Below are 15062 nucleotides of genomic sequence, written 5' to 3'. Positions count from 1 at the left end.
CTTTTTTTGTCGTTTGATTTGGTTGAATTTGCGTTGATGAATGTTGATTTTTTGTGTATATGGTTTGATTTGGTGATCAAATTTGTGTATATGACTCTACTGCAACTGCGTCTACATTAATTAGGCATTTTAGATCCCCAATGGTTCCTGTTAAAAACTTGTGCACTGTATTACATCTTTGAAGCTAGGAGATTTATGAGTTGCATAAACAACTTCTTGACCTCCGAAGCTACAGCTCATTGCCCCGACATTTCTTCTACTAACTTTGGCTTCTTGTAATTTGTATGATCCACCCCTAAACTAGACACCTATAGAGCGTATACCCTCTCCATTCTCGACCTTGGCCCAAATACACCCCCAGAGCCCATCAAAAGAATGCATTTAAACCCAGCAAGTTAACAGCTGTTTCTTGCCGTTAACTTGCTGGGTTTAAATGCACCATTTTTATGGACTCTAGGGTGTATTTGAGTCAAGGTCGAGAATGGGGGGTGTGGGGGATGAATCCAACAATCACGGAAGTGACGTCAGTCACGTCAGGATCGACGGGCACTAGCAACCTGAGACCACAAATAACGTTAGAGCCCTCCAAAGAGCACCGGTGGGGGTGTCGATGGAAGGGCCTCCGACGCTCAAGTCAGTAAACAATAGTAGTAAAAATCATATTGAAAGTAATTGAAAGTAAATGAAATAATGAATCGGATCGAATTAGTCGATGGAGTTGAAGATGACTGACCAATGAGCAAGGGCCGTTGGGTCGTCCCGGTTGATCTGATCACCAGAAAACCTAAGGCTGGAAGTGTAGAGGTAGAATAATGCTAGAGAATGTGATGGAATGGGAATGATCGTAGGTCTCCGACTGAGTGTTAATGACGGCCTCCCCCCATTTTGTGCTAATGAGGTAGTATATATAGGTTATGGGCCTGCAAGGAGGTGACTAGGGTTAGGGTTTTGCTGGCACATCCTCTTAACCCCTGGTCGTTTCGATATTTGGGGGATCGTATCCCTGACCTCGTTCCTTTCTTTCTCTCCAAGTCGCTGCCCTTCTAGGGTTTGTTGGAATGTTCTTTGAAGCCTTTAGCGGTTCCGATTTTTTAGGAAACGATCTTCCGTGACTTCCGTTTGACCATGGTGCCGCTGCCAGGGCAAAGGGGTCGCGTTTTTGCCCGAGCAGAGGGATCGCTGATTCCTCTGGCGAGGACTTCGCTGATTCCTCTGGCGAGGCGCCAGAGGAATCGCGGCGAGCAGGGAAGTCGCCCCGAGCAGAGGAATCGCGGTGAGCAGGGAAGTCGCCATGAGCAGAGAATTCGATGATCCCTCTGGCGAGGGTTTCGCTGACTCCTCTGGCGAGGACTTCGCTGATTCCTCTGGCGAGGCGCCAGAGGAATCGCGGCGAGCAGGGAAGTCGCCCCGAGCAGAGAATTCGATGATCCCTCTGGCGAGGGTTTCGCTAACTCTTCTGGCGAGGACTTCGCTGATTCCTCTGGCGAGGCGCCAGAGGAATCGCAGCGAGCAGGGAAGTCGCCCCGAGCAGAGAATTCGATGATCCCTCTGGCGAGGGTTTCGCTAACTCCTCTGGCGAGGACTTCGCTGATTCCTCTGGCGAGGCGCCAGAGGAATCGCGGTGAGCAGGGAAGTCGCCCCGAGCAGAGGAATCGTGGTGAGCAGGGAAGTCGCCCTGAGCAGAGAATTCGATGATCCCTCTGGCGAGGGTTTCGCTGACTCCTCTGGTGAGGACTTCGCTGATTCCTCTGGCGAGGCGCCAGAGGAATCGCGGCGAGCAGGGATGTCGCCCCGAGCAGAGGAATCGATGATCCCTCTGGCGAGGGTTTCGCTGACTTTTGGTCAGTCGGATTTTATCCACTACAGTTTGTCCCCCACTCCATAGTTGGAATTTTTTCAACTATGGAGTGAAATTTAAGTTGTATAGAGTGCGCATAGTGAGCAGGGTGTTGCCCTTTTCTTTGATTCCCGGCAATTCGCGTGAAATAGGTGAGCCGGAAAAACGTGGTATTAAATGGTCGGGGTGACATGACGCTGGGCGTCCTCGACCTGCGGCTCTTTTAGAGGCCCAAATTGCATCTACTGGCGATGGGCGTTACGGTGGCGTTGAGCCATAAATGAGTAGATATAGAATTAATCGGTGAGTTGTCGTTGAACCGCGAGTTGTACCTAGTGTTTGATTGGAAAGGTGAGAGAGGGTAATTGGATTGTTGAGAGCACGAGAGTAAATTGCTGTAGTGTTGCAAGCAAAGATAGCGTAGATTTCAGATTACGCGTTCATGGCTATTTATAAACCCATGTTGGGGGTAAAATAGTAATTTCGTTGCTAAAACATGCACCTCGCGTGGTCGAGGGCATAAGAGTAAATTTGCCCCTAGGCGGGAGATTTCCCCGCTCTTTTGGTGATCTTTCCGGCGAAGGCCGTTTCTCTGACACGAGCCATTTCTCTGGCGAGTGCGATTTCTCTGGCGAAGGCCATTTATCTGGCGAGAGTCGTTTCCCTGGCGAAGGCCATTTATCTGGCGAGAGCCATTTCTCTGGCGAAGGCCATTTATCTGGCGAGAGTCGTTTCTTTGGCGAAGGCCATTTCTCTTACACGAGCCATTCCTCTGGCGAGTGTGATTTCTCTGGCAAGAGCCATTTCTCTGGCGAAGGTCATTTCTCTGGCGAAGGCCACTTATCTGGCGAGAGTCGTTTCTCTGGCGAAGGCCATTTCTCTGACACGAGCCATTCCTCTGGCGAGTTTGATTTCTCTGGCAAGAGCCATTTCTCTGGCGAAGGCCATTTCTCTGGCACGAGCCATTTCTCTGGCGAAGGCCACTTATCTGGCGAGAGTCGTTTATCTGGTGAAGGCCATTTATTTGGCGAGAGTCGTTTCTCTAGCGAAGGCCATTTCTCTGACACGAGCCGTTCCTCTGGCGAGTGTGATTTCTCTGGCAAGAGCCATTTCTCTGGCGAATGCCATTTCTCTGGCAAGAGCCATTTCTCTGGCAAAGGCCACTTATCTGGCGAGAGTCGTTTCTCTGGCGAAGGCCATTTATCTAGCGAGAGTCGTTTCTCTAGCAAAGGCCATTTCTCTGACACGAGCCGTTCCTCTGGCGAGTGTGATTTCTCTGGCAAGAGCCATTTCTCTGGCGAATGCCATTTCTCTGGCGAAGGCCACTTATCTGGCAAGAGTCGTTTCTCTGGCGAAGGCCATTTCTCTGACACGAGTCATTCCTCTGGCGAGTGTGATTTCTCTGGCAAGAGCCATTTCTCTGGCGAAGGCCATTTCTCTGGCAAGAGCCATTTATCTGGCGATAGTCGTTTCTCTGGCGAAGGACATTTATCTGGCGAGAGTCGTTCCTCTGGCGAGTGTGATTTCTCTGGCAAGAGCCATTTCTCTGGCGAAGGCCATTTCTCTGGCAAGAGCCATTTATCTGGCGATAGTCGTTTCTCTGGCGAAGCGAAAATTTTTTAGTTTGGGAGAGGCGCTCTTTGCGCTGATGGACACGACGGGTCTTTACCTCAGGTTTTGCGTGAAAACGGGCTTGTGCCTCGTATATGTAAGTTCTTCCTCCCCTATTTAGACTTAGTTGTTGAAACTTAAGTCTAAATTCAGGACGTTCGGGGTGGGACGGGCTTGCGTCTTTGACATGAAGTTTTCTTCCCCCCATTTAGACTTAGTTGTTTGAACTTAAGTCTAAATTCAAGAAGTTCGGGGTGAGATGGGCGTGAGCCTTTGACATGAAAATTTTCTCCCCCCCATTTAGACTTAGTTGTTTAAACTTAAGGCTAAATGCAGTATATGCGGGGTGATACGGGGCTTGCGCCTTGTATGTGAAATTTTTTTTCCCCCATTTAGACTTAATTGTTTAAACTTAAGTCTAAATTCAAGAAGTTCGGGGTGAGATGGGCGTGTGCCTTTGACATGAAAATTTTCTCCCCCCCATTTAGACTTAGTTGTTTAAACTTAAGGCTAAATGTAGTATATGCGGGGTGATACGGGCTTGCGCCTTTTACATTTGAAGTTTTTCTCTCCTGGGTGTGGAGGGGGAGGGGGAGGGGGGTTGCGCTCCTTAGAGCTGCCTAAATACCCAAGTAAGGGATCAAGCCCGAATGTAGCTCTGACCTGCATGCAAAGGTCAGTAAACGTGTAGTAGATTGAGTTGGTCTCGGAAGACCTTATGAAATAGAGTAGAAGCGTAGAGATCAAGCGTGATACTGTTTGAGATGGATGGCGTTCCAGCTGTTGTTGATGTCACGTCCGTCTGTCGATCGCAACTTGTATGTTCCACGTTCAATCACTTTGGTGATCAGATATGGTCCTTCCCAATTCGGGGCCAGTTTACCCGCACCTGATTCCTTGGTGTTCTGGAACACTTTTCGTAACACCCAATCGCCCGGCTTAAATGTGCGGGTGCGGATATGTTTGTTGTAGTGTATGGCGATGCTTTGTTGGTAGGAAGCTAGTCTGATATTTGCTTTGTTCCGTTTCTCATCGAGGAGATCTAACTCGTGGCACATGGCCTCTTGATTTTTCTGGCGAGAGCCATTTCTCTGGCGAAGGCCATTCTTCTGGCAAAAGTTGTTTCTCTGTTCTGACATTACCCACTTTATTTCTTTGCAGATGGAGTCCCGAGTCTGGGCGGCCATCCAGTGCATTAATAATTATGATGCATTGGAGAAGGAGAGAGAAAAAGAACAAGAGGAGGTGGCCAAGCGTGACGACGACGTTGCCAGCGTAGTGGAGCGCCTCAGCAAAGCTGAGGCTGTACCTGTAAGTACTTTGAATTTCACTGTGGATGTTGTTGAGGGATGATTTTTCCCCTCTGGTTGTCAATATTATCCACCCATTTTTTGATCTGACTTTGCGTTTATTTATCTTTGATGCCATTCTGTCGCTTTGTCTTTGGAGCTTTGAGATGTGATGATTGTTTCCTTCATGTGAAATGGCGTGTTTATCCTTTTAATCAAAGTGTTGAAATTTTTCCTTAGAAATTTTGCTAACTCCTTCTTTGATGATTTCGCTGACTCCTCTGATTGGATTTCTCTGATTTTGATATGGTTGAGGGTTTCCTTATGACATCTTTGCATTCGTTGACTGGTGTTGCCGTAATTTCTCTGACTCTTCCTTTGGCGAACTCCCTGTGTTTGCCTTTCTGTGGATTTCTCTGGTCCCGCCTTTTGGGGATTTCTCTGATTCCACTTTTTGAGGATTTCGCTGACTCCTCTGGCGAGGACTTCGCTGATTCCTCTGGCGAGGACTTCGTTGATTCCTTTGGCGAGGGTTTCGCTGATTCCTCTGGCGAGGGTTTCGCTGATTCCTCTTAAATTTTACTATCAAATTTAATTGTCATGATTCACCCCCATTTAGACTTAGTTGTTTGAACTATGGAGCCCATTAGGGGCGATAGGGGTGATAATCTTATGCATGATAATTTTAGACTTGGGACCATCGAGGCGATAAGGGCAATAGTTCTTGCTTATAATAAATATGGACTTAGCCTTTTAGGGTCAATAGGGGCGATAGTTTTCATATATAAAACTTAAGAATCGGGCCCAACAGGGCGATACCCATATGTGTAATAAATTGAAACTTGGCCCCATTGGATCAATAGGGACAATAATTTTCATATAAAAACTTAGGAGTCGCCCCCAACAGGGCGATGGGGGTAATAACCCTTAAGCGTAATAAATTAGGACTTAGCCCCATGGGGCGAATAGGGGCAATATGAACTACATGCTTATCATATATAAACTAAAATAAGGGCAAATAGATAACATAGCCAACACTTTAAATGTATGATAACAAATGATAAGCCCCGATGGGGGTGAATTGGTTGATGACTTTCAAATATGAAAAGTAGAAGCTAAACCTCATTTGGGAAACACGGTCAATAATATCACAATATTCATGGTAGTGTAAAGGTCAAGCATGCTCTTAAAGATGATGTTGGGCAATGGAGTCGTACCTGTTTATTTGACTGAATCGCCCTTGTACGAATGCATTCTTATTATTCTTAACACTACTTGATTGGGTTGGGGCGGTCCTTGTGCTCATATGGCCTTCATCCTTGATACTTTAGGGGTGGTGTGGAGATTGGGGCATGGCGATGGTGGTGAATGAACTAACTGTAGTTGAAACTTTATTGAACTCTTTTTATGTGATAGTAAGTAGGGTCTTTAGAATTTGATATTATCTATCATTTTCCCTCCAGTTTGAGTCTATGCCCTTTTGCCTAGGCTTAAACTTGGTATTTGCAGGACATATGATTTTCCGGTATACCCGGCCCGATCAGGGGGTTTGATTGTTCGTCGGGAATGTTCGTTTTGGGTACTCATGGTAGAACTCGATGATTGTTCGTCGGGAATGTTTGATTGCTAGGGCCCCACGGTGGGCGCCAAATTGTGGGGGATGAATCCAACAATCACGGAAGTGACGTCAGTCACGTCAGGATCGACGGGCACTAGCAACCTGAGACCACAAATAACGTTAGAGCCCTCCGAAGAGCACCGGTGGGGGTGTCGATGGAAGGGCCTCCGACGCTCAAGTCAGTAAACAATAGTAGTAAAAATCGTATTGAAAGTAATTGAAAGTAAATGAAATAATGAATCGGATCGAATTAGTCGATGGAGTTGAAGATGACTGAGCAATGAGCGAGGGCCGTTGGGTCGTCCCGGTTGATCTGATCACCGGAAAACCTAAGGCTGGAAGTGTAGAGGCAGAATAATGCTAGAGAATGTGATGGAATGGGAATGATCGTAAGTCTCCGACTGAGTGTTAATGACGGCTTCCCCCCATTTTATGCTAATGAGGTAGTATATATAGGTTATGGGCCTGCAAGGAGGTGACTAGGGTTAGGGTTTTGCTGGCACGTCCTCTTAACCCCTGGTCGTTCCGATATTTGGGGGATCGTATCCCTGACCTCGTTCATTTCTTTCTCTCCAAGTCGCTGCCCTTCTAGGGTTTGTTGGAATGTTCTTTGAAGCCTTTAGCGGTTCCGATTTTTTAGGAAACGATCTTCCGTGACTTCCGTTTGACCATGGTGCCGCTGCCAGGGCAAAGGGGTTGCGTTTCTGCCCGAGCAGAGGGATCGATGATTCCTCTGGCGAGGACTTCGCTGATGCCTCTAGCGAGGTGCCAGAGGAATCGCGGCGAGCAGGGAAGTCGCCCCGAGCAGAGGAATCGCGGTGAGCAGGGAAGTCTCCCTGAGCAGAGAATTCGATGATCCCTCTGGCGAGGGTTTCGCTGACTCCTCTGGCGAGGACTTCGCCGATTCCTCTGGCGAGGCGCCAGAGGAATTGCGGCGAGCAGGGAAGTCGCCCCGAGCAGAGAATTCGATGATCCCTCTGGTGAGGGTTTCGCTGACTCCTCTGGCGAGGACTTCGCTGATTCCTCTGGCGAGGCGCCAGAGGAATCGCGGCGAGCAGGGAAGTCGCCCCGAGCAGAGAATTCGATGATCCCTCTGGCGAGGGTTTCGCTGACTCCTCTGGCGAGGACTTCGCTGATTCCTCTGGCGAAGCGCCAGAGGAATCGCGGCGAGCAGGGAAGTCGCCCCGAGCAGAGGAATCGCGGTGAGCAGGGAAGTCGCCCTGAGCAGAGAATTCGATGATCCCTCTGGCGAGGGTTTCGCTGACTCCTCTGGTGAGGACTTCGCTGATTCCTCTGGCGAGGCGCCAGAGGAATCGCGGCGAGCAGGGAGGTCGCCCCGAGCAGAGGAATCGATGATCCCTCTGGCGAGGGTTTCGCTGACTTTTGGTCAGTCGGATTTTATCCACTACAGGGGGTATACACGCAAGTTAACTTATTATTATTTTTTTAATTTCTAAGTGGCGTCGACGTGATTTCGATCCCAATCGGCGACGGATAGGGGATCTCCCCCCTTACTACCTCGATCCCATCGCAATCGGCACATACGGCGCCGTTTCAAGGGGAATTTTCGTCTCATCCTCAGTTGGCAACGACAACGCCAACAGAATGTCGGTGACCAACCTCGCGTCGTGGCTCACCACCATCGGCACCGACACAATCGACCGCAATTTCCCCGCTGACGTCATCTTGAGCGACGACGAAAAAATCTCTGGCTTGTCCCTCTACTCCAGCGCGCCCCTCAATGGCAAAATACACGATTTAATTTACCCGGGAGACGGCGACGATGACACAACAGAGGGGGGAACCTGTCGGTGTCGGCACTGGGGTTGAGCTCATTGGCACTGGTGCCGGTGGAGCGCTCACGACGGGAGGTGAAGCTGGAGGAGTTGAGACCGGAGCTGCAGCCAAGAGTTTTTTTTATGGCGGTGAAGGCCGGGGTTCTGGCGAAGGCTGACCGAAAAAGTTTTAAGGGGCGAAATCCATAATTTAAAATTTTAAAAAAAGTTAATAGAGAGATAACGACCGTTAACTCGCTGGGTTTAAATGCACCCTTTTTATGGACTCTGGATGTGTATTTGGGCCAAGGTTGAGAATGGGGAGTGATACGCTCTAGGGTGTCCATTTCAGGGGTGGATTTGTACCTTAACCCTATAATAATTTTCACGTCTTTCTTTCTTTTATAAATTATTATAACATCAAATAATTTCTATAGAATTCGATGAGCTGCACACTAATTTAATGTATTAGGTCGAAAGTAGTTAGCGCTAGATGATCCGAACGTGTTATGTAAATCAACCATAACTGCTTTCAAAAGCTAGTAATGTTTTGAAAAAAAGTAAAATAAACCATTTTTTCAAAATAAATAATTTTAAAAATTATGTGATGATAGACTCAATAAATCCTTTTGTTTTTGTTTTCCATTTAGTTGTTATCCAACTTATTAATTCTCATTAATTTCTACATAAAAAAATCATGTGAATTAAGAAAAATATAAAGCAAAATTATTTGATTTCTCAAATTGACCATAATTCCAAAAATATAGTACTACTAATATTTATGACTGGTCATTAAGATAGTATGCTTGAATAAGTATCGTGTCGTGTGCACGCGTTTTGCCTTCACAAATTTACATAAGACATTATTTCATGACTCATGAGTACATATTTTTAAATATTACTCTTTCGTTCATAAAAATCATTTTTTTAAAACTATTTTGATCCATTCATTCGCTCATTAAATTTTGGTAAATATATTTATATATTTTCAACCCCATTCATATTCAATATTTATATATAAAAAAAAGTCATTACACAAATTATTTAGTACTATTAATTACCTAATAAAATTAACTTTGATAATCTTGTTCTCCTTTTGATACACACGTTCTATCATTTATAAAAAATCGTGTCCCAAATCACATCATATACTTTTTATGGACGAAATAAGTATAATTGACTTTATTTCAAAGCTACAAGAATATTAATTTTTTTGTATGATAATCATAAATATGAATGTGTCAATTTTATACTAGCTACTAGTTTATAGATTATAACAACATTAATAAGAATAATATTTACTCCATTATATATAAATTGAATTATGTTAATGGGTAAAAATGCTTATATTTATAACTTGTAATTAAAAATGTTCATTTAAAAAAAATGATCTTATGCCCAAATTAAAGTGAATGGTCGAAATTGTCCTTAGATGTTGATGGCTTTATATCATTTTTTGTGTAAAGTCTTACACTTTTCTGACACAAGTACAATTGTGTAGGAAAAATGTAAGAAAAAAGAGCTTGCGGTCAGAAAAATAGGTTGACGCCCTACTTTTTCGACCGACAACCTACTTATTCTCGTAGTGAATTAAAATTTTCAATTAAAAAAATAGTTTGTCGATCGAAAAAGCAGGTTGCCGTCCGAGTGGCAATCTACATTTTTAACAATAAGTATTTTTGTCTGTGCAAATATATTGATTAAGAATAGGCATTTTTTGTTACAACTGAATAAATGGGGGTATTTTTAATTTTTATTCGATTGAATTTACCCAAATTGCACCATAAAATATTTCTTGCAGATTTGTATAGTAAAAGTGGAAAAGAAAAACGTAATAATGGATAAATGATAGGTAGGTAACTTGTGAGAATTTAGGCAGTGGTCTATAAAGAGTAAGACCCTACAAACTTCAAACAGTGGGCCCCCTAATCTATTCCAGTTCAACTACCTTTCTACTTCTCCATACGACGACGTCGCTCTCTCTCTCTCTCTCTTGTGTTTCACTGCGAGTTGCTTCTCCCACACACACGCGCACATTTTCTTTTTCTTGTTTTGTTTTCATTTTCTCAACTCCAGATTATATTAATCCATTATACTTTGCGTCGCTCTGAATCAACTTTCATAAACTTGATTCCTCCCACAATCGCTTCATTATTGTCTTCTTTTTCATAATCATTTGGAGATCGAATGAGGCATTTTTTGGTTTGTGTATGAAATTATGATATGATTGAAAATTTTGTACAATTTGAGTGAGATTTTGAGTTTGATGGAGGCGGGGAAAGATCGACCGGAGAAGCAAACCATGGCGTTTGATGAGATGTCGGTGGACAAGAGTATCAGTTTCGTCACGGCATTACAGGTAAATCTGCTCGATTCTTCTGTCTCTCTCTCTCTCTCTCTCTCGATGAAATTCTGTGTGAAATTTAGGAATTAGGAGGATTATATGAAGCGTGTGAAAATGCGTGTTCTGTTTGTATTGGTATTTTCTGATTGACTGTTGGATTGGTTGGAGTTTTTACTGATTTTATTTTTATTTTTGCTGTTGTGGAAACAAGAAAAGGCTAATCGTATTAGATCAATCTGTTGTCACTGATTGAAGTTTCTAAGTAAAGTTGGTGAAATCTGTTGTGTTGATTTTCCTTTTTTCTTTTTAATTCACTTTATGTTGATGAATGAAGGAGTTGGTCTCTAGCTTTGAATATGAGTTTATATTTGTTGAAAAGTTCTTGTTCAACAAGGACCTGCACTTCTCCGTGTAATTAGTCTGTTTGGATGATTTTAATCAAATTAACTTTTTTATTTTATTTTCTTTTCTTTTCTTTTTTCTATTTCCGAGGTGTTCTCTACTGCATATATGCTTTTTGTTTATCTGATTAATAGTGAATTACAAATGCAATAACTAATTGGAAGCATGAATTTTTGTGGCATCCTTTTTGAAATCATTTGCCAGTTATGCTTAGGAGTTAACAGCACTGCAGTGTCATTGAAAATTGAAATATATTATTTGAACGTTTAAATTTCTCCTTAGTCTGATTGATTTTGGAATGTTGAGGATGGATTCTCTATAATCTATGCACATAATTCTGTGTCTTCTATATATCAACAACGTCTGTATTAACTGAAATAGTCTTCCTCTCCCTAGGAACTGAAGAACCTCAGACCTCAACTGTATTCTGCAGCAGAGTATTGCGAAAAGTCGTATCTCAACAGTGAGCAGAAGCAGATGTGAGATTTCTGCCACCTTACTTATGTAATTTGTCTTAACTCGTTTCTTAGAGATAATCCACGAACCATGACTGAGTTCATTGTATGTGCTTTCATATTAAGGTATGTTAAATTGGTCTTTGGTTATATGTTGCTTGGACAATTAAGATGGACTCATGTGTTGACTTTGAGTTCCCAATTTTTTGTCCCTTTGAATGCTGATAAAGTTAAGAGCCAAAAGAGAATGTATCGATTTGCTTTGACTGGGGACATTACCCATTTGTTGTCTTGTTCACAAGGTTTCTGGACAATATGAAGGATTATGCTGTTAGAGCTCTAGTCAATGCAGTTGATCACCTTGGTACGGTTGCTTACAAGTTGAGTGATATCGTGGAGCAACAGACACTGGAGATCTCATCCATCGATCTGAAAGTTGCATGTGTGAACCAGGTAACTCTCACTGCACCACCCCGCTGTAGATTCATATAACAGTAAAACATTACTGAGACTGCAAATTCTTCTTTCTGTCCAAGAAACTTCTTACTTGTCAAACATATACGGATAACGAAGGCCTCAGGCAACAGCAGTTATTAGCTATCATCCCAAAGCATCACAAACATTATATGTTGCCAAGTAAGATTAAGGCTAGTCTGAATAGTACTCGTGTTAATATTATCAAGCACATTTTTGGGTTATGTCATATCGGTCTTCTTTCACCAATCCAAGCTAGATTCCATCAAGAAGGTCCACTTCAGCCCACATGTGCAGACAGATCCTACGCAATCCATACTAGTGAAAGGGCGTCATTACCCTTCAGGTGCCTGGTTCTACGAATCGAACAGACCTTACTTGTATGCAACTGCAAAACATGCATGTTAACAATTTGGTTTAATGCCACCTTTGGTTCAGGTGCTTCAGCTGCAAGAACTCTTTCTTGGCATTTGGCATCGGCAACCAAGTCAAACATGAAAGGTTCCTCATGCGATATACTGAGGTTAGCCATGGAAATTTTAAATCAAATGAAAATTAGTTGAATCTGTGAATCAGGTTGCTTGAGTACAAGAAAAGTGATATCTCTTGCCTTTTCAGCACTGATGAAGCAAAAGTGGCTGGAAAAAGCTCTCCTGCATTCAACTCGTTAGGTATGTAAAGACCAAACTCGGGTTTGAGATACGAGAAGTAGATGAAGGATTGCAGATGTACTTATCTTTTGTTGAATTCATTGTCTTTCAAGGAGATGGTCAGAAGAGTAAGCGGATGAGATCTGCTCCAGCCACAAGAGCGGCTATGCAAACCTTGGGTGTTACAAGACGAGTAATTTCTAACTTCCCTATAATTCTGAATATTTCACTGATACATATAAACTGATGAACAATTCCAACTCTTTTATTGATTATTACTTGAAATGATAATTACAATGTTGGTGATGGCCTACAGAAATTGCCTTGTGCACTGGTGTTGTTATGTATCTCTCCAATCTTCCATTGCAACACTCATGATTAAAAGAACCTCATTTTTGCAGGATTATTCAGAGGGCCCCAAGCCTCTAACTCAACATAGGTCATTCGATAATCCGACTGATTCTCAGAAGGAGATCGTTCACCCCCCTGTCCGTAGTAAGAGCGTGCTTTCTGCATTCTTCACCAAGCAAAAAACACCAAACCCGAGGATGAAGTGATGAATCTGTCATGAAACTAGGACAAAATAGAAACTTTCAGATTTCACCAAATACTTGTGCCTTGCTGAAAGAAAAAAAAATTGCCCCAACTGTCTATACTCAATTGATGTAGGCTGCTGCTTTTTATGTGGATGAATAAACCAACAATGACAGTAAATGATTTTTCTTGTGCAGAATATTTGATACCTGATCCTGTAAATTGGCTTGTAAAAATTCATGCAATCAGAAAGTATATATTTTCACTTGTATTCCTTTCTGATTCTTGTAATTGTATTTTTTTTTATAGAGGAATTCTTGTAATTGTAATTGTTCGTTCAATTATTTTGGTGAGTATATATAGAAAGGGCCCTTTGATTGAGTTATATTGTGTGTTTGGTAAATACAGATTAAATATTTGATTATTTATTTATTTTCATAAAACAAAACGTGATTTATCTACCTTATTGCTGCTTACTTGAGATCTTTTCTATATCACAAAATATGAACAAGAGAAAAGAAAAGAAAAATCAAGAACATGTATCAAAGGAGTCCATAAACATCACATTTAGATTAAAAGTGTAATAAAATATATGCTTTAAATAATGATGAAGTAGTTGGAATCCAATAATTCAATAATTAATAATAATATATCAATGGACGTAAAATTCATTGAGTTGGTCTTGGATACAACAGGGTGTACCATATAACCGGGTTGACCTGCATCCAGATCCTGATTCGTATCCTGATCCAAACCTGCATTCTGACCCAAATCGTGTAAATGGCGCTATCAATTTTTTTTTTGAAGGGTTTCGTTGTTGTTTTAATGGGAGCTTATCATTTTTGGTTGTTTCAACAAGAGCTTATCATTCGAAATAGTTTGGAGCAATTGAAGCTATGACCGAGGAGCAAAATTCTTTGGTAATCCCAACTACTTTCCCTATTGTGTAAATTTCATGTTTTTGTTTTTTATTTTTTTCAATTGACGAGTATAACTGTAAATTGTTGTGCAAATTTCGTAATGACAATATTTTCCTGAATTGTTGTGCAAATTTCGTAATCCCAAGTATTGATTTGAATCGAGTACTAGATTTCGGAGATAGCAACGATGATTTCACGAGCGTACATAAAAATGATCTGTCTGATGAGGCTACAAAAAATGTAGAGCTTACCTCTGATGAGAGTGAATGTGACGAGAATGTGGGTAATTTTTCGGATAATGAGTGTGGTGGTGAAGAGAATATGAGATTTTTTTTTATATAAGAATGGTGATGAGGGTGTTTCTGGTGACAAGGATGAATGTGGAAAATTTTGAGAATAAGAATGAGACTGAGGGTGTTTCTGGTGAGAAAGATGAATGTGGTGGTAAAGAGAATATGAAAAATTTTGGGAACAAGAATGGGTCGAAGGGTGTTTCTTGTGAGAAGTGGTTTTGTAGTGATGAAGATCTTGAAAAATTATTCGTTCCCGAATGGGAGCAAATATTTGCTGTGGGCTCTACATTAGGTACAAATCTGATCCACATTTACGGGTATTATCTTAAATATTCACATAAAAAAGGTTTCAGTGTTCGGAGGGGGGTCAAAAAAGGTTTGGTGAATATGGTAAGATTAGATTAAAACAATTCGTTTGTTCCAGCAGAGGTTTAACAGATTCTAAGCATCAGAAGCGTAGTTTTGGTCTTTATAAGAAAATGGTTACTAGAACCAACTATGAGGCACAATTGGTGGTATCAAGAAATGATGAAGGGCCATTCGTTGTGTCCGTTTTTGAAACAGTGCACAACCATGAATTGATCGCAGCTGACCTGTCGTAAAGGTTTAGATCAAACCGCAATCTGAACATTGGTCATGAGTTTGTTCTGCAAGCTATGAAAGAGGATGGTATTGGCGTTAGTGTTGCTTGCAAGTTCATGGAAAAGGAAAGTGGTGGTGTACCCAATGTTGGTTTCACAAGGAATGATGCTTATAGTCACATTGATCGTGTGAAGCGGTTAACCAAATGGCACATGAAGATGCTTCAGAGGTGCTTAAATACTTCACTAGTAAATCTAATGCAGAGCCCTATTTCTTCT

General features: G+C 42.3%; 1 protein-coding gene across 2 annotated transcripts; it reads left to right on the top strand.

The window, feature by feature from the left end:
• Positions 1-10030: 10030 nt before the first annotated feature.
• On the top strand, positions 10031-13374 carry LOC130998947 (protein ABIL1-like). Of its 2 annotated transcripts, none has more exons than XM_057924389.1 (9): positions 10031-10489; positions 11273-11355; positions 11634-11784; positions 11868-11967; positions 12065-12151; positions 12244-12328; positions 12424-12476; positions 12572-12648; positions 12857-13374. In XM_057924389.1, the coding sequence occupies exons 1-9, from the start codon at positions 10397-10399 to the stop codon at positions 13010-13012; spliced, it is 885 nt and encodes a 294-aa protein (XP_057780372.1). In that variant the 5' UTR covers positions 10031-10396; the 3' UTR covers positions 13013-13374. The 2 variants fall into 2 exon arrangements, with proteins under 2 accessions (XP_057780372.1, XP_057780371.1); XM_057924388.1 differs by having other exon boundaries at positions 10052-10489; positions 12569-12648.
• Positions 13375-15062: the final 1688 nt, after the last annotated feature.

Source organism: Salvia miltiorrhiza, chromosome 8 (assembly GCF_028751815.1).
Source record: "Salvia miltiorrhiza cultivar Shanhuang (shh) chromosome 8, IMPLAD_Smil_shh, whole genome shotgun sequence".
Lineage (NCBI taxonomy): Eukaryota > Viridiplantae > Streptophyta > Magnoliopsida > Lamiales > Lamiaceae > Salvia > Salvia miltiorrhiza.
This window is presented reverse-complemented; position numbering and strand designations above follow the sequence as displayed.

Bases quoted from the DNA above. Each gene is read 5' to 3' on its own strand.
- LOC130998947 (XM_057924388.1), top strand. From the start codon at position 10,397: ATGGAGGCGGGGAAAGATCGACCGGAGAAGCAAACCATGGCGTTTGAT. The intron at 11,356-11,633 runs GTGAGATTTCTG...CTTGTTCACAAG, and splicing joins AACAGTGAGCAGAAGCAGAT to GTTTCTGGACAATATGAAGG. The intron at 12,477-12,568 runs GTATGTAAAGAC...TTGTCTTTCAAG, and splicing joins TCCTGCATTCAACTCGTTAG to GAGATGGTCAGAAGAGTAAG.